Here is a 25,529-nt window from a genome sequence, read left to right as displayed (position 1 = left end):
GTCTTCATCAAGAGGTCTTTGCAGAAGTGACAAGTCTTTGGGGAATTCCTCAAATAGACATGAGGGCGTCTCGCCTCAGCAAGAAACTTCAGAGATATTGTTCCAGGTCGAGAGACCCTCAAGCAATAGCAGTGGACGCCCTAGTGACACCGCGGGTGTTTCGGTCGGTGTACGTGTTTCCTCCGCTTCCACTCATTCCAAAATTGATAAAGATCATAAGAAGAACAAAGGTTCAAGCGATCCTCATTGTTCCAGATTGGCCAAGGAGGGCTTGGTATCCAGATCTTCAGGAATTACTCATAGGAGATCCCTGGCCTCTTCCTCTGAGGGAGGATCTATTACGGCAGGGGCCGTGCGTGTTCCAAGACTTACCGCGACTTCGTTTGACGGCTTGGAGGTTGAACGCCGGATCCTAGCCCAGAAGGGTATTCCCAAGGAAGTCATCCCCACTCTTATTCAGGCCACCATTACCACCGTATTTGGAGAAAATACGTGTCATGGTGTGAATCCCAGAAAGCTCCTACAGAAGAATTTCAGTTAGGACGTTTTCTCCATTTTCTACAAGCCGGTGTGGATGCGGGCCTAAAGTTGGGCTCAATTAAAGTTCAAATTTCGGCTTTATCGGTTTTCTTCCAAAAATAATTGGCCTCCTTTCCAGAAGTTCAGACCTTCGTGAAAGGCGTATTGCACATCCAACCTTCCTTTGTGCCCCCTGTGGCACCGTGGGATCTTAACGTGGTGTTGCAGTTCCTTCAATCTCATTGGTTTGAACCTTTACAGGAGGTAGAGTTGAAATTCCTTACTTGGAAAGTGGTCATGCTGTTGGCCTTGGCATCCGCAAGGTGGGTGTCTGAATTGGCGGCCTTGTCTCACAAGAGCCCTTATTTGATCTTCCATGAAGATAGAGCAGAATTGAGGACTCGTCAGCAGTTTCTGCCGAAAGTGATTTCATCGTTCCACTTGAACCAGCCTATTGTGGTGCCAGTGGCTACTGACGCCTTGCTGGAATCGAAGCTTCTCGATGTAGTGAGAGCTTTGAAAATTTATGTCGCCAGAATGGCTCCGTTTAGGAAAACAGAGGCTCAGTTTGTTCTGTATGCTCACAATAAAATTGGGGCTCCTGCTTCCAAGCAGAATATTGCGCGCTGGATCTGTCATACGATTCAGCAGGCTCATTCTACGGCTGGATTGCCGTTACCGAAATCGGTGAAGGCCCATTCTACCAGAAAGGTGGGCTCATCCTGGGCGGCTGCCCGAGGGGTCTCGGCTTTACAACTTTGCCGAGCGGCTACTTGGTCGGGTTCAAACACCTTTGCGAAGTTCTACAAGTTTATACCCTGGCTGATGAGGACCTCATGTTTGGTCAATCGGTGCTGCAGAGTCATCCGCACTCTTCCGCCCGTTCTAGAGCTTTGGTATAAACCCCATGGTTCTTGAAGTGTCCCCAGCATCCTCTAGGACGTATGAGACAATAGGATTTTAATACCTACCGGTAAATCCTTTTTTCTTAGTCCGTAGAGGATGCTGGGCGCCCATCCCAGTGCGTACTGTACCTGCAGTTATTAGTTAGGGTTACACATATGTTGTGTTACGTTTATGGTCAGCCTGTTGCTGATGTTGTTCATGCCGTTGACTTGCGTTGTTAAATGCCATGTTGTACGGCGTGCTTAAGGTGTGAGCTGGTATGTATCTCACCTTAGTTTAACAATAAATCCTTTTCCTCTAAATGTCCGTTTCCCTGGGCACAGTTCCTATAACTGGAGTCTGGAGGAGGGGCATAGAGGGAGGAGCCAGTTCACACCCCTTTGAAAGTCTTAAAGTGCCCATGTCTCCTGTGGATCCCGTCTATACTCCATGGTTCTTGAAGTGTCCCCAGCATCCTCTACGGACTCTGGAAAAAGGATTTACCGGTAGGTATTAAAATCCTATTTTTACAATTAGTAATTTATTACTGTAAATTGTGGTTCAGTATGGAAGCAGCATAGACATAAACTGACATATTAATTTTGTATATTAGTGGTTGTGTTACTTTAATCAACTCTGCATAGACACAGTATATCCAAATACCTAGGCAGTATACACCTGGAAGTGAGAAGAACATATAAAAAGTTGAAATGTTTGGCTGGGTTCCCTATATTATTAGTTACCACATTGTAAGTATTGGAATGATCGAAGTGTAAGAGGAGCATCTGTTAGTTTTAGGAGTTTGAGCACGCAGAGTTCATCCCAGTCATTATCACAAGGACCTCTAGATAATTTTACTCTTGCAATCCATCAGTACAGGTGATTAAAGCAATTTGCAAAGTAACTCACTAGATAAGTCAGACAGATAAGGAGTGACCAGGGAATATCTGATGCAGAAGTAAGCACATTTTTTTTAACGCTCTCTAAATTACTGCCATCTTTTCTCTTAATGAACTTGATACCCACTACTCTCAAAGGAAAATTATATTTCTAACTAAGAACATCAAGTCGACTTGTATTACACACTTGGCACAATGTTTGCTAAACAACTCAAGGATTATTATTTTACTCTTTCCAAAGTCCATTTGTATGTACTGAATAAGTTAAAAGAACAGTAGATTTCTGAATCTGCAGGGAATGTCTCTGCCACATTGGACATATATGATAATTATGATTAAAACTAAAGAGAGAATGATAGCATGACAAATCTGATAACAAATTAATTACATTATTTTTATTGTTGTTATTATTATTATTATTCTGCAATCAGTCAAAACTCTGTAAAAAAAACAGTCCATTTCCCCCCGATAATGCCTTTAGTATGACTTTCTCCAATTTATTAAACAATAAACTTTTCAGTAAAGTAAGGCCATCTCTAGGGGAATACATACTATTGACCGGCGGACGGAATCCCGGCTGTCATGATCCCGGAAGCGGGATCCCGCCCAAGGGTATGCCGTCAGTGGGGCGAGCGTTAGAAAGACCCTTGCGGGCTCGCCACGCTGCGGGCACGGTGGGTCGCTGCTCTCGCCGCAGGTTATTTTCTCCCTTTATGGGTATGGTGGACACCCACAGAGGGAGAAAAGCCTGTCGGGATTCCTGCGTCGATATTGTGACGACTGGGATCCCGACAGGCGGTCTCATGATTGCCTCCTTCTCCGGCCACCCTGTGATCACTTTATTTACTGTTCAGACACACAGGGCTCCTGCACATAAGCATATATTACCGCTATATTGTAGCCTATAGACACAACCAAATATCAGTGCGTGCTAGCCAACAAGTACAATGTTTATGCAGACAATGTGTCAGTGCCCAAGGCCTCTGAAGCTCATGCAATCACAACTGCATTTTCCCAACACATTATACATACTGTGTGTCTCCTACCTCAGTAGAAACAGCAACAGAGCATTTGTGTAGTGCAGTTAACACTAAAAAAAATCAGTATGGAGAGACTGTGGAGGGTGGTTAAGACAACTTTTCAAACCCTCAGTGCCCCTTTCAGTCCTGGGGCATTTTGCCCTTCTGGTCTCCCATAAATCAATCATCCAAGTTGCAGAATACCCCAGAAATGTTGGTAGACTCTCCTCTAATCCAGGTAGTGGTATTTGAATTATTCCAAATGTTGCAAATTTTGTTAGGGTTACCCCAGAGTGTCTGACTTACCATTTCGCAGGCCACAAGTCACAAAAGGAAGCCCCAACTATAGGTAGTATTGAGGTCCTGCATGGAGACCATAAGTGGTTGAAGTATCCTACAGCGCCTGTGTTTCCCCAGCCAAGTCGGGGGTGATTTGTGTACAGTACATGCTCCATGCAAGCCTATATTATGGACTTTCTTGTCTCTTTATCAGAGTATTAATATAGCCAGCCAATCATAGTGCAGGGTTGGTTGTTCCAGGAGAGTTTCAGACTTTCTATAGAAGTTTTTCTAACATTTCTGGGGGTTTTTTTTTGTTTTTTTTAAATATTATCCTTTTTTAGTATTCCATATTAATAAAATGGTTTTATTAACTTGAAATACTTATTTTATTTTAGAGATTTTTTTTTAAATGGCAAATTTATTAAAAGACAAAATTAGCAATGTTTAATTTGCAAAAATGTTTATAGTGAATGTTACATTCCTGTTTCCAGGTTTCCAGCACATCAACAACTCAGGCCCCAGAAGACAGGCATGTTTTTAGTATTGGTATTCTACCCAACCACCCAGAGGCTCCACAGCTCTCTCCTGGATCCTCCCTCCACATGACTGTAAGGAGCAATCTATCAACATGTTTCCACTTGGTGTATTATTTAGACTTTTGTCAGGACTGTGGTCCGGGGTGTAAAACTTAATCAATGGACAGCAAAACAAACCCAGGTGTAATTGTCTTTCCAGCATTTTACCTGTGCAGGGGTGTTATAGCCTCAAACATGCCACTTACCAGAAAGTAATAACACCCACACAGGTAAAATAAAGAGCATTAAACCCGTGCCCAGATTTTGGCGCTGCCATTGTGAGATCAACATGCTCACTGTACACATAGTGAATGTTGACCTCTCATACACACCCCAGGGGGGCGAAGCATGCTCAGACACAGAAGGGAAGAGCAGGAGCCCCTTGAGCATACGCAGCATTTATTGTCAGTCCCCCTGACATTGAGGTTCAGTGCCGCAGTGAAACCTACATAATTAGCCACAGCATCCCACAATAGCAATAAGAATTGCCAGTGCTGTATTGTTATTAATGCTTTTAGTCTGCTGTATGCACAGATGCACAGAATCAAGGGGGTCATTCCGAGTTGATCGCTAGCTGAATTTGTTCGCAGCGCAGCGATCAGGCTAAAAAACGGCAGTTCTGCGCATGTGTATACGGTGCAATGCGCACGCGCGACGTACGGGCACAACGAACGATGTCGTTTTGCACAGGGTCTAGCGATGCATTTCAGTCGCACTGCTTGCCGCAGAGTGATTGACATGAAGTGGGCGTTTCTGGGTGGCAACTGACCGTTTTCAGGGAGTGTGCGGAAAAACGCAGGCGTGCCAGGAAAAACGCGGCTGGGCGGGTTTGTGACGTCAGATCCGGAACTGAATAGTCTGAATTGATCGCAAGCGCTGAGTAGGTTTTGAGCTACTCTGAAACTACACAAACATTTTTTGCAGGCGCTCTGCGATACAACCGTTTGCACATCTGCTAAGCTAAAATACACTCCCAGTGGGCGGCGGCATAGCGTTTGCACGGCTGCTAAAACTAGCTGGCGAGCGATCAACACGGCATGACCCCCCAAATAATTGAGCAGAAACAATGCAAAAAAAAGCAAATATCATCTCCACAATTAGCCAATCATAAGGGGCTAGCTATTGCTGTCAGTCATCATCATTATTGTGTATTTGCACCTGCCGTCAGGTGCACACAATGTTTCCATGAACATGGCATGTCAATGAGTCCAGTGTTCTCCATTGGCCTTCACAGTCACCAGATCTCAATCCAACACAGCACCTTTGAGATGCAGTGGAACAGGAGATTCACATCATGAATGTGTAGACATAAAATCTGCAGTAACTGTGTCATGCTATTATGTCGGCATAGACCATAATGGCTAATGAATGTTTCCAGCATCTTGCTGAATCCATGCCACAAAGAAGTCACGCTGTTCTGGGAGCAAAGGGGGGCCCGCTCTGTACTTTGAAAGTCTTTGTGCAGGTGTGTATCTGTTTGCAGTTACGTAAATGCACCTTTACAGTACTTGGCTTTCATTAAACTGCCCCTTCCATCCCCTGTCCCACCTTTCCACTCACATGCAGGTAACAGTATCAGATTCCTGCCAACCTGCACATGCATTCCTCTAGTTTTCTGGGCTTGCGCAGAATCAGTTTTTGTATTGATTGTATTAATATTTTAAATGTTATAAATCCAACCCCGCAATATATGCTTTGTGGATCTTAATTGCAGAACGCGATCTGGTTCCATTAGAAAGTATAAATATAAAAATATAAAAAGAAAGTGTAAATCTGTTTATTAAATGGACAGTGATAACTGCTGCTGTTGTCAGATCTAGGTAGGTGGTCACATTCCCTACCACAGAAGCCTTTTCGATAGGGCAAATTGGGCCCACCTTAATAATGTGAGTGTAGAAGCAGTACACATAGTAAATTTCGTACTGTCAGAGAAGGTGCACTTACAGTTATTGCCACCATTAGAACATTTCTAGGTTTTCCTAAGGAATCCTTACTTAGAGCAATAGTGCTGACTCTGCTCTTGAATAGGAAAGCTGATGTGTTTCTTTCTTCCCATGCTTTCTGGCGTTGCTGCCTGGAGCTCCGCCACACAGTGCTAAATAAAAGGCAGCACCTGCCTGGACAGTCATAAGTGTATTCAGTGCACTGTGTAATAAAGTACAGAAGAAGCCCCCATGTTAGGATGAACAGCCTAAATAGTGCTATACCAGTACAAGGATTTGATTAAACAGAAGTAATTGAATTTTTCCTTCAGTCTTATATAGTGTATCTCTGAATTCTGTCCCCTAAGAGAAACTGTAGCTCCAAAACAAAATCCCTACATCTGCCTCTGCAGCCTGGAGTGAATAATCTGAAATTGCTTGTCCGCCAGCTGAATGCTCATTTATTACAGGCCCTTGAAGACCGAATGACAGTGATTGGATCCCATTATCTTTCGTTTGTTGATGCAGAGAGCCCTAGTGAGAAAATATTCTACAATGTAACTGTCCCCTTACAGCCACATGAAGGTGAGGAAACAAACTGATGATTGTATTATGTATTTATTATTCTGTTTATGTAGCACAGTTTCTGATATAGTAACCTGATACACTCAGAGGAGCCATAGCAGTTATTTATCATACTTGCCTAGTCTGCTGGAATGTGGGAATTGTGACAAGCTCTCCCAGACCCTGAGAGTGTAGAACAGCCTCACAGATCAGACAACCCTCCCCGAGAAGTGAGCAGTCTGGGGGATCAATGAAGTGATTTGTTACGAATTGTGTAATTGTGGCAAATTGTTACGAGTTGTAACATTGAACAATGGAGGCTGGGCTACAAGGACACGATTCATAGAGCCACACCTTCTGCACTACCTCCCACCTCGGCCTCCGCTCTGGTACCCCCCATACCCCCAGTGGAGCTGGTAATAAGTCAACAAATATGATTAACCTGCGGGGAACAAGCTTATTTTAGCTTGGAACATACCAAGATAGGTTCACAGTTCTTGAGATACAAGCTAGGGCACACACACCAGTGTTCATTGGATTACGTTGGCACACGTACAGTAAGGTGCTGACAAATACCAATTGGAAATTAACCATATCTATTCTGTAGTCTTAGTAGACAGGGATGTTCTTGCCATTCCAGTACCCCTGCCTACCCCATGTCAAAAAGTGGATATTCCCTGCAATGTCTACATAAAGCAATAAAGTATAATAAATAGAGGCATGTGAAATAGAGTTCAGTAATAATGACAAATGTTTTGTATATTTTATCAATTGTTATATTTCATTTAAATAGTAAAGTTGCACTAATAATAATACAGTGGGTTCAATTAGTAATCGGGCGACAGTCTGTCTTTTGCAGAAGGATACTGTACTTAGCCATTTGAATCATTTTGTGAGATGACAGAACTGTTTTGCCATTTACGGAAAGGTGACACAATAAAGTTTACCGCCCTCTTCATTATCAGATTACTTTATTTTCCAAGATTGTATGAATGCTTCTTAAGAACATGACTCACACACCCCTGCAGACCCCTACTAAATTAAATGACATAAATGTGTGTTACCATGTTAAAGTAATGACTACATACCTGTCTGGAATTCAGGAGCAAAGATCCCTTGCCAAAAGGACATATTCAGGGTTTTGTTGCAGTGGAGTCTAGCAATATAAATTGCCTGTTAGTACCATCTAATAACATGGATTTATGGTAAATCACTCTTTATTGAAGTTAATTAAGTAGCTGCCTAAAATGTTGGGGATTAATAAAGTTGTGCAGAGTCACAGCAGGCAGTTTACGGTATAAGTCATTCTAGTGTCAGCTGAATAAAATTCTCCTCACACATTACTGTCTCACAGTGAGCCCTAACCAAAACAACTTTACATTGAAATTGATTGATTTATCCTTTTTATGTGCTCCATAGGTAAATTTACCACCACGGGTGTATATTTTATTTAATTACAGCTAAGTGACATATAGTTTACTAAAATATAACAAAGTTATATACTTGGTTATTAAATGTATGCTTCCGTGTTTTCCCTGGTTGTACATTAGAGTAGTACACACTTATCTGACAAATAATAGTATAAAAATGGTGATGAGTTGTTGATTTTACAGCTAGCAAGATATATGGAGCATTAATAGACATGTTATACTGAGACTTGTAGATCAGCACTATGGGCTGCATCTGTTTGTGTGCCTTATTCTAATGCAGAGGTAGTAAAGTTACAATAAACCATAGGAAGACATTGGACATAACAAATGAACCAGTGTCTGTATTTGTAGTGAGAGTGATGTGACTGAAACAGGTTTATTACTGAGTTTTTACTTTTAATATTCAATCAATATTACCACTATACATGTCGTATTGATGGTATTCTCTTCATTCTCATAATGAATTTACAGCACTGTACCAGATGTATTTTCCTGTATTTCAGGTTCTTCAGTTTTATCTGTTAAGCCTTGAAATATAGATATTTTTCCTAACACATCTGAATGAAAAGACATTATTCTCAGTTACCTTGTTTTTTAATTTTTCTGTGGTTTGTATGCAGATTTCTAAAGTTAATGTAAATCTCTAAGTTTTCTGCTTACTGCAGGGAGATATCGCCAGTGTATCAATCCCCGAAACTGCAGTATATTGCATCTGTGATGCACAATGGGGATTGTTCCTGGAAACGTTCATTTCCCCTATATTCTAGCAGTTTCATCTGCAATACACAGAGGCAAATTACATGGGCTTTGTGTAATTAACACCGATACATAATTGTGTAATAATATTATTTATTATAATTTAAAGGGCAATGTTCCTGACTGTAAAACTTGGACACTTTAGGCCACCATGGGTTCACTTAAACTCCACGCTTACCCATCAATGCCACGCCTATGACGATTCGGATAATAATAATAATACCATTTATTGCCTCTCATTAGCTTTAGAATACAGTTCAGTGTGCTTTTGGCATGAAAAGAGATACACAGTTTAAATATACAACATACTGTGTTAATAAATGCATGTAAATTACTGTAGATTTATGCTCTACACTCTCCTTAATATGAAGGCATTCTGGAGCATAAAGACAGACCCCGCACCCCAGAGAGGTACTTCACACAAGCTGATATCAATCAGGGAAATATTATCTACCGTCCCCCGAGAGCAGCTCCACACCTGAGAGAAATCATGGACTTTTCCTTTACAGGTACTTATATCCTGCCTCATACCATGTGTGTTTCTTGTGGCTGCTCATACTAATATCTGTCCATTACTCATCTTAACTTTTGTGTCATGATGCTATGGGGATACAATACTGTTACATTCCACTGCTTTATAATACAGATCTTCTTATTCTAGGTCTCCCTGAATCTGTGAATTTCTTCTTCACAGGTAATTATGTCTAATCTATAATGTTATGTCTACAATTTGATCGTGTTTAACCAACATTATTAATGTCAAATATTATGTAATTAAAAAAAGAAAATTAATTAAAATGTAAACTATTCCAACAATGTACAGTATCTTAACTAAGAGTTCAGTTACAGCATGACAGCCATCAATAGAATAGAGTAGTGCGTGGCATGCCTGTTTCCTGGTATTATGGCTATAGTGGTCCTAGGAGTAAGTAATGGTCTCCAGTCTCCTGCAAGTGAAAGTCCACTGCTTCCCAATAAAATGTGATCATGAAACTGGATCAGGGGCTAATATATTATAAAATATAGATTGTGTTCTTTCAGACAACTTAATATTAGTCTGTGTATGCCCTACTGCAATATTTACTAAGTGCACTGTTTTATCGTTCTGTTTTCTTTCGACAGAGTTATTCAGTTCCTTTCTCTTAGTTCAGCTTGTTTCATTTGCTTTGTCTGCTGGATATAGTTGTATCTTATAAAAGCCAGGAAAATAATTATACATTTATAGAAATTGTACAAGGGTGTAAAGTAATTTGAAACTGTAGAAAAGGCAGCTAGCAGAAGGTGCAGTTCCCACAATCCCCTGCATTACAAAAACAGCATAAATGGTCTGGAACTTGGGGGGTCATTCCGAGTTGATGGCTAGCTGCCATTGTTCGCAGCGATCAGGCTAAAAATCAGCATTTCTGCGCATGCATATGCACCGCAATGCGCAGGCGCGTCGTACGGGTACAATGAGCATCGTGGGTTTGCACAGAGTGTAACGAACTTTCCAGTCGCACAGCCGAACGCAGGAAGATTGACATGAAGTGGGCGCTTCTGGGTGTCAACTGACCGTTTCCAGGGAGTGCTTAGAAAAACGCAGGCATGGTAGAAAAAACGCAGGTGTGGCTGGGCGTTCGCTGGGAGGGTGTGTGACGTCAAAAGCTGTCCCTCCGTCGTTAGAATCAACGCACACGAAGAGTAACTACAGGGCTGGTCTTGTTTTGCACAAAATATTTTGCACACGAAGAGTAACTACAGGGCTGGTCTTGTTTTGCTCTGCTGCACAAGCGTTCGTACTTCTGCAAAACGAAAATACACTCCCCGGTGGGCGGCGACAATGCGTTTGCACGGCTGCTAATAACTGCGAGCGAGTGATCAACTCGGAATGACCCCCTTGGACTACTAATATTTTTCATTGAAGAGATGTCTCATTACTGCCTTTGATTACACCTACATACTGTAGATGCTATTCAGAGTGGGTGGAAACTGTTAAGGTGCATACACACGGTGAGAGCCTTGCTATGCGATTTCACTTGAACTCCCCCCAAAACTCAGAAGCACCGATTTTGACTATCCGTACTTTAGATTTTGTCTATGTACGATTTTGACTGAGTGACAATTTTGACTATACTTTGTACTAGATAGTACACCAGATAGTCAAGATTGACTTGCCTGCACAGTCTATGTAGCCTTGCAATATCTACCCCGCGGGACCGCGCATCGGGATCAAATCGGTATCGCAAGCTGCCTTACATAGGTGGTCATTCCGAGTTGATCGCTAGCTGAAAATGTTCGCTGCGCAGCGATGAAGCAAAAAAAGGCACATCTGTACATGCGTATGCGGCGCAATGCACACGTGCAACGTATTTTCACAACGCCGATGTAGTTTTACAAAAGGTCTAGCGAAGCTTTTCAGTCGCACTGCTGGCCGCAGAGTGATTTAAATGAAGTGGGCATTTCTGGGTGTCGACTGTTTTCAGGGAGTGTTCAAAAAAACGCAGGCGTGCCAAGAAAAACGCAGGCATGCCAAGAAAAATGCAGGCGTGGTTGGGAGAACGCAGGGCGTGTTTGTGACGTCAAATCCGGAACTGAACAGTCTGAAGTCATCGCAAGCTAGGAGTAGGTCTGGAGCTACTCTGAAACTGCACAATTTTTTTTGTAGTTGCTCTGCGATCCTTTAGTTCGCACTTCTGCTAAGCTAAAATACACTCCCAGAGGGAGGCGGCTTAGCGTTTGCACGACTGCTAAAAAGTGCGATTTGCACTAACTTTCCTTGCGATTTTGACTATATAGTCAAAATCGAAAGGATATATCTCATCGAAAGGATATATCTCACCGTGTCATAACTTAAGGAATTTCAGAATCCAGAACAAAAAAAACAAAAATTACTTACACAAAAATGAAAAGGATGAATTGGGGCAATGAAATCAGTAAGAAAGTTAATATATTGTTTTCACTTGAACATTTTAATCATATTTATGAGTATGTGACATTTTACAGACCTACATTTTAATGTGTTATTGCGAACAGCTGTTTTAAAAAAAGAGCAATCTATACTTTGCTGTGCTCCGATATGATAAAGTAGCTGACATTTGTATTTCACATTAAATCATCTGACTGATGTTGATGTTCTTTCTCTCAGTTTCGGATGGGGAGTTCACAACAGCCGAGATGCCGTTTACCATCCATTTACTTTCAAATGAACAGCAGCCTCCGGTGTTCCGGATCACTGCTCCATTCCTCGAGGTCACACAAGGAGGAAGAGCCCCCATTGGTTAGAGGCAGACATTTACTTTTCAAGCACTTTTACTTCTAAGTTGGAAAGTGATTTGTCAAACAGCAGGAGCACAAATAGAGAAAAGACAGCTAAATAGAACGCATTTAGAAACTATTGCTGTAATCTGAGGCAAACATTTTCAAAGTTTTTACCTTACCATTCAGTACTTGTAGGTAAAATAAATTCCCTTTACAAATGACTCTGTATATTAATGTTTATGCAAAACAAAGTAAAGTAAAATGGGTGGAATTTACAGTAGTGGGGTTATAGATATGATTTGAAGATATCACATGAGGAAATATAAGATATTTTGGACATTTTCATCTAATATTAATAATAATAACAGATTATTATAATAATAATAATAACAACAACAACAACAATAATATCATAATAATAATAATAATAATAATAATAATAGTATAACAGTTTCATCTGACACATTGGGCAAGATGTAGTGAAGTCCGAGTCCGGCTGCCGTGTGGGATGCCGCCCAAACTTGGACCTTTTATAAGGGAGACAATCCTGTACAAGGCATTGTTTAGCCTTGTACATGGTTGCCCCTTTAAAAAAAAAACCTGCACGGCTGCCGAACTTGGACTTCTTTACATACCGGCCATTATCTTGTCACGTTTGAATATATGAATCTAGTATTCACCTACATCTAGGCTTTGTGCAGTCATGTACATCACATTATGATGGTGTAATGGTTAGCATTACTGCCTCACAGCACTGAGGTCATGGTTTCGATTCCCACCGTTGGCCCTAACTGTGTGGAGTTTGTATATTCTCCCCATACTTGCGTGGGTTTCCTCCCACAATCCAAAAATATACTGGTAGGTTAATTGGCTCCCAACAAAATTAACCCTAGCGTGAAGGTGTGTGGATGTACATGTGATAGGGAATATAGACTGTAAGCGCCACTGGGGCAGGGACTGATGTGAATGGCCAAATATTCTCTCTGTAAAGCGCTGCGGAATATGTGTGCGCTATAGAAATAACTGGTAATAATAATCTCCTTTGGTTATGCGTTGTTTTTCTCTTTCATCTAATCTGGGGGACACTGAACAATGGGGTTGCCTGAGGAGTCTGTAGGAGCTGGCAATTAGACTAGTATAACTGTAAGAGAGTACAGTCTCTCCTCCCCTCTGAGCTCTTCCCTTCTGCAACCCATGGTCTTCAGTGTTTAAGTGCCCATGGAAGATGGGCTGTTTCCATTAGGGCTGCAGCAGCTCTGTACTAAAGTTTCTTTCTGATGTTTTTTACATAGTCTGTGATGTGTGCTACACCTGCAAAACACATCAGTAGACCCAGCAGCTATGAAGATCAGTGCTGATGCGGGACTGATGGGGAAATGAAATGTGTTCACTCACTGGTTCCTTCTGATCGAGTCCTGTTTTGGAGCCTGCCTGGACCCGCAGCTGGCCGGTGCTCTTGCCTTTCTAGAGGGTTGCGGTTTGCCACCCTGGCTCAGCATGGTGCCACCATCTTGCTGGTTAATCCACGGCGAGATCAGACACACTATATAAAGGTTGCTATATAAACAGCATCTAAATACCTCTTCATGTTTTATTATGTATTTTATGGAATAAATTGTGATTCTGGTGGTGCAATGAGGTAGCTGGATGACTAAGCTAATCGACACAAGTGTGCGGCACAAACACCTGGCCCATCTAGGAGTGGCACTGCAGTTACAGACAGGATGGCACTTAAAAAAACTAGTCCCCAAAGAGCACATGGTGCAAAGAAGAAAAGGAGGTGCAAGATGGAATTGTCCTTGGGCCCGCCCACCCACCCTTATGTTGTATAAACAGGACATGCACACTTTAACAAACCAATCATTTCAGCGACAGGCTCTGCCACATGACTGTGGCTGAAATGACTGGTTTGTTTGGGCCCCCACCAAAAAAAAAGCAATCAATCTCTCCTTGCACAAACTGGCTCTACAGAGGCAAGATGTCGACCTTATCCTCATCCTCCGATTCCTCACCCCTTTCACTGTGTACATCCTCCTCCTCACAGAGTATTAATTCGTCCCCACTGGAATCCACCATCACAGGTCCATGTATACTTTCTGGAGGCAAATACTGGTAAAGGTCTTCCCAGAGGAATTTATAATTAATTTTGATGAACATCATCTTCTCCACATTTTGTGGAAGTAACCTCCTATGCCGATCGCTGGCAAGGTTACCGGCTGCATTAAACACTCTTTCGGAGTACACACTGGAGGGGGGGGGGGGCAACTTAGGTAAAATAAAGCCAGTTTGTGCAAGGGCATCCAAATTGCCTCTTTTTCCTGCCAGTATACATTCTGACTGTCTGACATGTCTACTTGGATGCTGTCACTCATATAATCCTCCACCATTCTTTCAATGGTGACAGAATCATATGCCGTGACAGTAGACATGTCAGTAATCGTTGGCAGGTCATTCAGTCCGGACCAGATGTCAGCTTTCGCTCCTGACTGCCCTGCATCACCGCCAGCGGGTGGGCTAGGAAATCTTATCCTTTTCCTTGCAGCCCCAGTGGCGGGAGAAATAGGAGGAGCTGTTAACGGGTCACGTTCCGCTTGAGTTGACAGTTTACTCACCAGCAGGTCTTTGCACCTCTGCAAACATGTGTCTGCCGGAAAGAGAGATACAATGTAGGCTTTAAACCTAGGATCGAGCACCGTGGCCAAAATGTAGTGCTCTGATTTCAACAGATTGACCACCCTTGAATCCTGGCAAAGCGAATGAAGGGCTCCATCCAGAAGTCCCAAATACTTTGCGGAATCGCTCCGTCTTAGCTCCTTCTTCAATTTATCCAGCTGCTTCTGCAAAAGCCTGATGAGGGGAATACCTGACTCAAGCTGGCAGTGTCTGAACTGACTTCACATGTGGCAAGTTCAAAGGGTTGGAGAACCTTGCACAAGACGGAAATCATTCTCCACTGTGCTTGAGTCAGGTGCATTACCCCTCCTTTGCCTATATCGTAGGTGGATGTATAGGCTTGAATGGCCTTTGCTGCTGCTCCATCCTCTGTAGCATATAGAGTGTTGAATTCCACCTCCTAACCACCTCTCGCTTCAGGTGATGGCAGGGCAGATTCAGGCTTGTTTGCTCCAGTCTTCGGCACGCGGTGGCTGAATGCCGAAAGTGGCCCGCAATTTTTCGGGCCACCGACAGCATCTCCTGCACGCCCCTGTCATTTTAAAAAAAATTCTGCACCACCAAATTAATTGTATGTTCAAAACATGGGACGTGCTGGAATTTGCCCAGATGTAATGCATGCACATTATTGGTGGTGTTGTCCGATATCACAAATCCCCAGGAGAGTCTAATTGGGGTAAGCAATTCTGCAATGATGTTCCTCAGTTTCCGTAAGAGGTTGTCAGCTGTGTGCCTCTTACAGAAAGCGTGATACATAGCGTAGCCTGCCTAGAAACGAGTTGGCGTTTGCGAGATGCTGCTACTGGTGCCGCTGCTGTTGTTGCTGCGGGAGGCCATACATCTACCGAGTGGGCTGTCATAGTCATATAGTCCTTAGTCTGCCCTGTTCCACTTGTCCACATGTCTGTGGTTAAGTGGACGGTGGGTACAACTGAATTTTGTAGGATACTAAGGACACTTTTTCTGACGTCTCTACATTCTCGGTATCGCCTGCCTAGAGAAATGGAACCTAGATGGGATTTGATACCGGGGACACAGTACCTCAAACAATTCTCTAAGTCCCACTAAACTAATGGCGGTTACCGGATGCACGTCTAACACCAACATAGCTGTCAAGGCCTCAGTTATCCACTTTGCAAAAGGATGACTGCTGTCATATTTCATCTTCCTCACAAAGGACTGTTGGACAGTCAATTGCTTAGTTGAAGTAGTACAAGTGGTCTTCCGACTTCCCCTCTGGGATGACGATTGACTCCCAGCAGCAACAACAGCAGCGGCAGCAACAGCAGGCATACCACTCAAGTATCCTCCGGAGGAATCCCGGTTAGGAGAGGAATCCTCAGTCTTGACAGTGACATGGCCTGCCGGACTACTGATGTTCCTGACTGAGGAGGAAGGTGACGTTAAGGGAGTTCGTGGTGTTGCTTGCAGGAGCTTGGGTACAGGAGGAAGAAGGGATTTAGGTGTCAGTGGACTGCTCACGCTCTTACCCAAAGTTTCACAACTTGACACTGACTTATGATGAATGCGCTGCAGGTGACGTATAAGGGAGGATGTTTCTAGGTGGTTAACATCCTTACCCCTACTTATTACAGATTGACAGAGGCAACAGATGGCTTGACACCTGTTTTCCGTATTTGTGGAGAAATAATTCCACACCGAAGAGGTGGCTTTTTTGGTAGTTTGCCCAGGCATCACAATGGCCTTTTTCATCCCACGGACAAGTGGTGTCTCCCCCTGTGCCTGATTTAAACAAACCACATCACCATCAGAATTCTCATCGTCAACTTCCTCCTCAGCGCCAGCAACACCCATATCCTCATCCTGGTGTACTTCAACAGTGACATCTTCAATTTGAATATCAGGAACTGGACTGTGGGTGCTCCTTCCAGCACTTGCAGGGGGCGTGCAAATGGTGGAATGAGCCACCTCTTCCCATCCAGTGTTGGGAAGGTCAGACATCGCAACCGCCGACACACTTGGACTCTCCTTGGGGATTTGTGATACCATCTCAGAACGCACAGTTCTTTTCTGTGCTCTTTCCAGCTTAACTCTTTTATTTTTTCTAGCGGGAGGATGAGGGCTTCCATCATCATGTGAAGCTGAACCACTCATGAACATAGGCCAGGGCCTCAGCCATTCCTTGCCACTCCATGTCGTAAATGGCATATTGGCAAGTTTATCTTTCTCCTCAGACCATTTAAATTTATTTTTTTGGGTCTTTTTACTGAACTTTGGCTTTTTGGATTTTACATGCCCTCTACTATCACAATGGGCATCGGCCTTGGCAGACGACGTTGATGGCATTTAATCGTCTATGTGATGGCTAGTGGCAGCAGCTTCAGCACTAGAAGGAAGTGGTTCTTCATCTTTCCCTGTTTTATCCTCCAAATGTTTGTTCTCCATTATTTTTCTGGAGATATATAACACAATATGCGGCACAAGAGAGCATACCCCTACACCTCACAGGGCAAACACTTTAAAAATTATTTGGATTAAATATTAATAACCCCTTTATTTGGAGTAAATAATATACAGCACAGGACATAACCACTGAATTTATATGGCAGCACCACTGGACTGGATTTATACGGAATTATATGGATTTATATGCAGTTATACAGCTGGATAACTGGAATAATACTGCAGTATCACGGGAATTATACGGCAATATCACAGGAGTTATATGCCAGTATCACGGGAATTATACGCCAGTATTCCGAGAATTATATGGCAATATCACAGGAATTATACGGCAATGTCACAAGAATTATACGCCAGTATCACGGTAATTTTATGGCAGTACTACAGGATTTATACGCCAGAATTCTGAGAATTATACGGCACTATCACAGAAATTATACGCCAGTATTCCAAGAATTATACGGCAATATCACAGGAATTATACAGCAATATCATAGGAATTATACGCCAGTATTCCGAGAATTATATGGCAATATCCCAGGAATTATACGCCAGTATCACAGGAATTATATGGCAATATCACTGGAATTATGCGGCAATATCACAGGAATTATACGCAAGTATCACAGGAATTGTACGCCAGTATTCCGAGAATTATATGGCAATATCACAGAAATTATACGGCAATGTCACAGGAATTATACTCCAGTATTACGGGAATAATATGACAGTATCACAGGAATTATACGCCAATATTCCGAGATTATATGGCAATATCACAGGAAATATACTCCAGTATCACGGTAATTATATGGCAGTATCACTGGAATTATACGCCAGTATTCCGAGAATTATATGGCAATATCACAGAAATTATACAGCAATATCACAGGAATTATGCACCAGTATTACGGGGGAATAATATGGCAGTATCACAGGAATTATACGCCAGTATTCCGAGATTTATATGGCAATATCACAGGAATTATACGGCAATATCACAGGAATTATACACCAGTATCATGGGAATTATACGCCAGTATTCCGAGAATTATATGGCAATATTACAGGAATTATACGGCAATGTCACTGGAATTATACCCAATATCACAGGAATTATATGGCAGTATCATAGGAATTATACGCCAGTATTCCGAGAATTAGACGGCAATATCATAGGAATTATACGCCAGTATTCCGAGAATTATACGGCAATGTCACAGGAGTTATATGCCAGTATTCCGAGAATTATACAGCAATATCACAGGAATTATATGCCAGTATTACGAGAATTATACGGCGATATCACAGGAATTATACAGCAATATCATAGGAATTATACGCCAGTATTCCGAGAATTATACGGCAATATCACAGGAATTATACGCCAGTATCACGGGAATTATACGGCAATATCACTGGCATTATACGGCAGTATCACAGGAATTATATGCCAGTATCACGGGAATTATACGCCAGTATCACAGGAATTATACGGCCATATCACGGGAATTATACGCCAGTATCATGGGAATTATACGCCAGTAACACTGGATATATGGCAGCAGAGGACACCACCACTGTGACTGGTCACTGACTCATGCTGCACAAGAGAGACACTACCCCTGGTCTAATGCAGGACAACACAGCACCACTGAAAGGGACTTATACAGCTACACTGGATATATGAAGCAGTGGACACCACCACTGTGACTGGTCACTGACTCATGCTGCACAAGACACTCCCCCTGGTCTAATGCAGGACAACACAGCACCACTGAAAGGGACTTATACAGCTACACTGGATATATGGCAGCAGAGGACACCACCACTGGGACTGGTCACTGACTGATGCTGGACAAGACACTACCCCTGGTCTGATGCAAGACAACACAGCAAAAATGCAAGGGACTTATACAGCAGCCAGCAGCACTGGGGACATATCGCAGCAGAGGACACCAACACTGTGACTGGCTGGACTGATGCAGCATAAGACACTGACTACACTGGACTGGACTGAGCAGCACAAGACAGCACTAGAATCGCCACCCCACTTTCCTGCCCCCACACAGACACTGAGAACGGAGACACGTCCTCTCACTACACTCTCCGAGACTGGAGTGAAAATGGCCGCGACGCGCGGCTCCTTATATGGAATCCAAAACCCGCAAGAATCCGACAGCGGGATGATGACGTTTTGCCTCGTTCAGGTTTCCAAGTCAGGCGGGAAAACCCGAGCCTGGCTCGGAACCGGGCTCGTGACGTGAAGTCCTGTAGGGTTCGGTTCTCTGAGAACCGAACCCGCTCATCTCTAATTTATTCTGTGTTTCCTGAGCATGTTTCAGCAAGGGCCTTATTAACTGTATTGTTTATCCAGCGCTGCATAAAGTGCTCAGATGCACAATTCAGGGCATACTGTATTACCTTACAGTAAATGTCTATCTTGGATTAAATGCAGTGCAAATGATGCATCTTATTCACTTGGGGTAGTAAAGTGGGATATGGTGGCAGGGACAAATGCAGGATTTCCAAGGGAGGTTTCTGTATATGTGCATGGGCAGAGCTAAAATTATGCAATTAAAAGAATGACATCATAATGGTCCTACGCACTCCCCAGATACCCATAAATAGGTATAGGACATCAAAAGAAAACATTGGTAGTACCAATTTTTGGGGGGTGGTAATAAACCATTGTTTTTAGTACCCTAGCTGCTTAACAACATTCCAAGCTAGGGATTTGAGCACCAATCCCCCTATAACATACACTTATGAGTTATCAGTAATAGTGTGATTTGTGTGTACCTTTTTGTGTTATTAAAGTGTGGTATTGTTATCTATTACTTTTTATACAGGGATGCAATTTGCAGTAAGTGACATAGATACTGCTCCAGAAGATCTGTTATATGAGCTGGTGGATACACCCCACTACGGTGTCCTAATGAAGTCAGAAGCTGGTATACAGACCCCAATGAGTGCAGGTAGAACTTCAGAGGTTACATGGTAGTAAAATAATGTCACAGGTTGTTTTTCCCTCATTACATTTCTCAGAGATCTTCAAACATATGTTAGTACAAGTTGAGTAGGTTTACGGGACGCATCTTGTGGGTATGGGGACACATATGCTGAAATTATGGATGTTATATAGGATAAATGTTATGCACAGATTTTGTTATGATGTTACTTTAGTTTAGTATGTTGGGTAGCCTGCTTTAAGGATTTGTCATAGACAGCAATAGCAATTTGGCAGCATTAGGATATTGAGTTCTACCAGACCGTAAGGTATCCTGATATGTTTGTAGCTCTTTTCTTCTATAGTTTTATTCAGAGCAGATAAAATAGGTTTAATATTCTTGCTAGGTGATGCGTTCACATACGAAGACGTCAGCAGAAATGCATTATACTATGTGCATGATGGCTCTGCCACAACAGAAGACAGTATGGAGATTGCAGTGACTGACGGCGTCACCTCCACCACAACGCTACTGAAAGTGATAGTGTCACTGGCAAATGACAACGGGCCTCGTCTTGTCCCTGGTACTTTGTTGTCCATCACTGTGGCAAGCAAAAGCTCTGTTATCATAACAAGATCAAATCTTGCTTACACGGTATGTTATGTTTCTTTTCTGTTTCATTTACTCTTCAAAACATTTTAGAATAAATTTGATATAGAACAGAAAATGCAGGTCTGGGACCCAAGTACCTGGCAACATTTTCCCAACCTGCAAGTTCTCAACTGTTTAGGAAGCAGTTTGGAAAACATTTTGAGAAAAGAAGACAGGCAATGATAAATGACACAATTGTAGCTGATTGATGTCACTATTCTCAGGCTATTATTTTTGACTGATGGCGGTGAGTTTGACGCATTGGCCTGAATCTCAGTGTAATTTAATCTGCAGATATTTATTAAAGCAGCTTTTTGTCTTTGTCACATAAAAGTGAATGGTTACACTAAAAATGGAGCTTTATACTCTGTTGATGGTAGGAGCAACCATAAGCTTATAGTAAGAAAATATATTGGAAAATGGAACTTACTTTTAAATGTAACATCATGTGTTACATTGTATCCTTATACTGGTTTGATCTGAACTGTGAAATGCATTGTATGAGAGCAGCATTGGTAAATGCAGTATTAACATGTCAGATGCACAAATACTAATATAACACCAGATTATGTCAATGGCATACATAAGAGATACTTTGCTTTTTTTAATATATACAGGTTGAGGCAAAAAAAAAAACCTCCTAGATTTTTAAGGTTAATAAAAAAGGCATGGTAAATGCTATTCAGAATTTTAGTACATTATCTAGTGCATGGAATACAGATTATTTTCAATTGGTTTAGAGCATGATATCGTCATTTCTTGGCATATAGCAGCCTTCAGTTCATTAGCAGTTCTTGGTCGATGTTTGTAGACCTCAGCTTTCAGATAGCACCGCAGGCTATGTAGAGGCCTTTCATGAAGCCGATGAGGATTGTTTTCCGCCCAGTAATGAAAATTCTGCTTGTTAATGTAGCCAGACAAATGTGAGTGAGCTTTGTCAAGAAATTGCAGCGATAACATTGGAATAGACCCGTTGAGTGATGCGAAGCTTCATAAATTGGCTACAAATGTGTATCACGAATAAAGGCCACCATCTTGGATGATAGCATATTCAAAGTCAATTTTTTTTTTTTAAATAAATAAGTGAATAAAGCAGAAGCCATGGAATTGTATAATATGAATCTCTATTTAATGAAAACATTTTGAAGAAGTCAGCATTATCAATCTTATTCCGCTTTTTTTTGTTAAAGTAAATAAGTGGAACATTTATCAGGCACAATGGACCTATCTTATCACCGCCATGTTTTACATGGAACATTTGCAAGATCAGCATCCTTTCTAATTAATACATGGTGAGCTGTATGGTATAGTGAGTCAGTTGTTATAGTTACCTTGAGAAAACATGATTTCATTTAGGTCTTGGGAAAATAAAAAAATTATATTTTCTTTCTAAGTGACGCCATCATTGTAACATTTTTCATACAAATATGCATCTCTGTTCTAGTAGATGTCACTTCTAAAATAGCCAGTTGCATGGCAATCATTGCTTTACCACAAATGTATTCAGAGTTTGACAAGAGCAAAATCCACAGCGAATCATCCTCTACATTTCAGCATGTGAAGTGCTATATAGGGGATGATGATCTGTATCATGACTGTGTCATGCGCTGAATGTCCTGTACTGGACTGATACAGTTACCGGTGCTTACAGAAGTGACTGTTCTTACAGCTCATATGTCCTTGTAGCCATTACTGGCTATATATATTATATAGCTTTGATGGTGAATAAGTAACAGTCCAAAGGTTGAGTTATTGAGTTATTGGATGTGTAGCACAAATCAAAGATGGAAGTAGACCAATTAAGCAAAGATATGCTGTGTATTTGCTTGTAACTCTGCGGCTCTAATATAAACACCCGGTAGTAAAATATAAATATTTCAGCAAAGTTTGTTACAGAAGGGAGCTCATGAGCCTACAGTAATACAAACACCTTTAAGTCATGGACCATATTTTCTCTGTGCAGGACAATAGCTCCCATGACTCTAAGATCAGAATCCAGCTGGTGTCTCTGCCAATGTACGGTGTTCTCACTAAGGCCAAGTCAGGAAGAGCAGACGAGGAGCTGGCAGAGTTCTCCTTTTTCACCATGGAGGATATCACCAGCGGGAAGATTAAGTAAGTGTGCTTTTGCAAGTCAAGCAGATAAGTGAAAAATGAGCAGAGCGCTTGTTTATTGTGAACGCACACCTATGGGGGGAAAAAAAAGATTTGTTAATTAGTTCTGTTTACAGCTCTTTTAAGTGAAAAGCATTGGGAGTCCACAGATAAAAGCATGAAGGATTCTTACACAATTGCCGTTGGTGGATAATTGTGAGTGGAAGCAGGTACACTGTGCCGCTAGCTATAATTAACACTTGTACCTGTATGCTCAGTGGTTTCCCGGCTGTGTATTGGCGGTTCCCAGCTGGTTCTCTCCTGCGGCTTCTCCCGTCCGCCCTTCGACGTCAGGTTCTGGACTGCCGTCCTTTGAAGTCTGTGGCTGGGGTCCTAATAGTGCACTAATCAATGCGTATATAAAATATAAGCAGATAAGTGTTATATCTTTTTGGGATAAAATTAGGCTGATTTGAGAAAAACTGTAGTTTTGGTAAAAGTAACTGGGTACTACCTTATAGATAAGCAGAGACAATGATCTTAAAAAAATCCCAGCATAATAATGCCAGGTTTTACAGCTCAGTGCAATGCAATGTCATCCTCCCACAGTTACTAAACTGGATGTTGAGCTAAGCAATGCAGCTGCATACACGTGTTCTGATGTACAGTATGTGTGGGGCTTCTCTGACCAGCTCTGTCTCATTCAGTACTTTATTTTTTACATTTTTAAGGCATATATCATTATTAATAAACCAGTTTTATTGATATAATATACTAGAGGTCTGATAACATTTTGTTTTGATTTGTTGAGCTAAATTATGATTTATCTGGTTTCATTTAGGAAAAATTGTTCATAAATTGCTCTGTGTGAAGTCCAAAATAATCTCCTGGTCTGGTCACAATCTGATGGTACAGACATTTCTTTTTAATAAGACAGGATGGCAGATCGTGTCAGCCAATGACTGAGCCTATGTTTATGGAGATTGGGTACCTTGCAATTTACATGTGTGCGGCCAGTTTGGAAAATTATGTGGACTATTGGATTACAACACGTGTGTGGTGCATAACTGGAGCAGTGTGACATTGTACAGCAGTTCATCATTTTACCACTTGCTTAAAACACAGGCCAAAGTTGGTACTATAACAAGGGTTTTGTAGTATAGAGGTCGGCATATACTGTAATACAATTCGATGAGAGAATATGTCTGATGGTAAGTGATGCTGGTGTTATAATGGGAGTAGTATATTTTCAAAGCACCCTCATATTACTTTTATTTTAAGAACAAAAACAATGAGAACAGCTGAACCCTCTTCTTCATATGCCCATTTTGCCTCATGTAGGTATTCTGCCATATCTGACATGGACAACGAGTCTCTCACTGATCTCTTCCACTTCACTGTTTACAATGCGGACAATGACCGCCTGGACAACCAGATCTTCACCATCACCATTACACCTGCCAGGCAGAGTCTTACTGTCATTAGGTCTGGAGAGCTGATATCTGTAAGTGCCCTACAGCAAAAACATCTCTATGCTCATATACGTGGCTCATGTATACAAAAAGTGTAATATGTCAGCGTTAATCTACAGTATTAGCGACTTTATGTGTACAACAAGCTTGACTGATTCATCCTTTAACTTCTGTATGAGTATACAGTGGGGCAAAAAAGTATTTGGACAGCCACATAATGTGCAAGTTGACTCACTTAAAAGGATGAGAGAGGTCTGTAATTTCCATCATAGGTACACTTCAACTGTGAGAGACAGAATCAGAAAAAAAAATAGGAAATCACATTGTATGATTTTTAAACAATTTATTTGTATATTCTGGCGGAAAATAAATATTTGGACAATCAAAAATTTTAACTCAATACTTTGTAATATAACCTTGGTTGGCAATTACAGAGGTCAATCGTTTCCTGTAGTTCTTGACCAGGTTTGCACACACTGTAGCAGATATTTTGGCCCACTCTTCCATACAAAGCTTCTCTAGATCTGACATGTTCTGGGGCTGTCGCCGGGCAACACAGACTTTCAACTCCCTCCACAGATTTTCTATTGGGTTGAGGTCTGGAGACTGGCTAGGCCACTCCAGGACCTTGAAATGCTTCTTATGGAGCCACTCCTTAGTGTGTTTGGGGTCATTGTCATGCTGGAAGACCCAGCCACGTTCCATCTTCAATGCTGTTACTGAGGGAAGGAACTTTTTGCCCAAAATCTCACGATACATGACCCCATTCATCCTCTCCTTAATACGGATCAGTCACCCTGTCCCCTTTGCAGAAAAGCAGCCACAAAGCATGATGTTTCCACCCCCATGCTTCACAGTGGGTATGGTGTTCTTGGGATGCCATTCATCAATCCTCTCCCTCCAAACACGTCAAGTAGAGTTTATACCAAAAAGTTCGATATTGCTCTCATCTGACCACATTACATTCTCCCAATCCTCCTCTGGATCATCCAGATGGACACTGGAAAACTTTAGACGGGCCTGGACATGTGCTGGCTTAAGCAGGGGGACCTTTCAGGCGCTGCAGGATTTCAATCCATGACAACGTAGTGTGTTACTAATGGTAACCTTTGTGACTGTGATCCCAGCTCTCTTGAGGTTATTGACCAGGTCCCCCCGTGTAGTTCTGGGCTGATT

General features: G+C 42.0%; 1 protein-coding gene across 1 annotated transcript in view; it reads left to right on the top strand.

Annotated features, from left to right (window-relative positions):
- The window catches only part of FRAS1 (Fraser extracellular matrix complex subunit 1), an 887,592-nt gene that overhangs the window by 712,045 nt on the left and 150,018 nt on the right, over positions 1-25,529 (top strand). Inside the window, exons 32-40 of the mRNA XM_063919583.1 lie at positions 4,096-4,212; positions 6,572-6,686; positions 9,223-9,360; positions 9,513-9,545; positions 11,976-12,107; positions 20,038-20,163; positions 20,543-20,790; positions 22,751-22,902; positions 24,223-24,385. Of these exons, the coding sequence (XP_063775653.1) occupies positions 4,096-4,212; positions 6,572-6,686; positions 9,223-9,360; positions 9,513-9,545; positions 11,976-12,107; positions 20,038-20,163; positions 20,543-20,790; positions 22,751-22,902; positions 24,223-24,385 (1,224 nt within the window). The remainder of the gene's footprint in view (positions 1-4,095; positions 4,213-6,571; positions 6,687-9,222; positions 9,361-9,512; positions 9,546-11,975; positions 12,108-20,037; positions 20,164-20,542; positions 20,791-22,750; positions 22,903-24,222; positions 24,386-25,529) is intronic.

The sequence above is a fragment of the Pseudophryne corroboree genome, chromosome 1 (assembly GCF_028390025.1).
Source record: "Pseudophryne corroboree isolate aPseCor3 chromosome 1, aPseCor3.hap2, whole genome shotgun sequence".
NCBI lineage: Eukaryota > Metazoa > Chordata > Amphibia > Anura > Myobatrachidae > Pseudophryne > Pseudophryne corroboree.
Note: the sequence above shows the minus strand (reverse complement) of the source record. Positions and strands in the feature narration are given on the sequence as shown.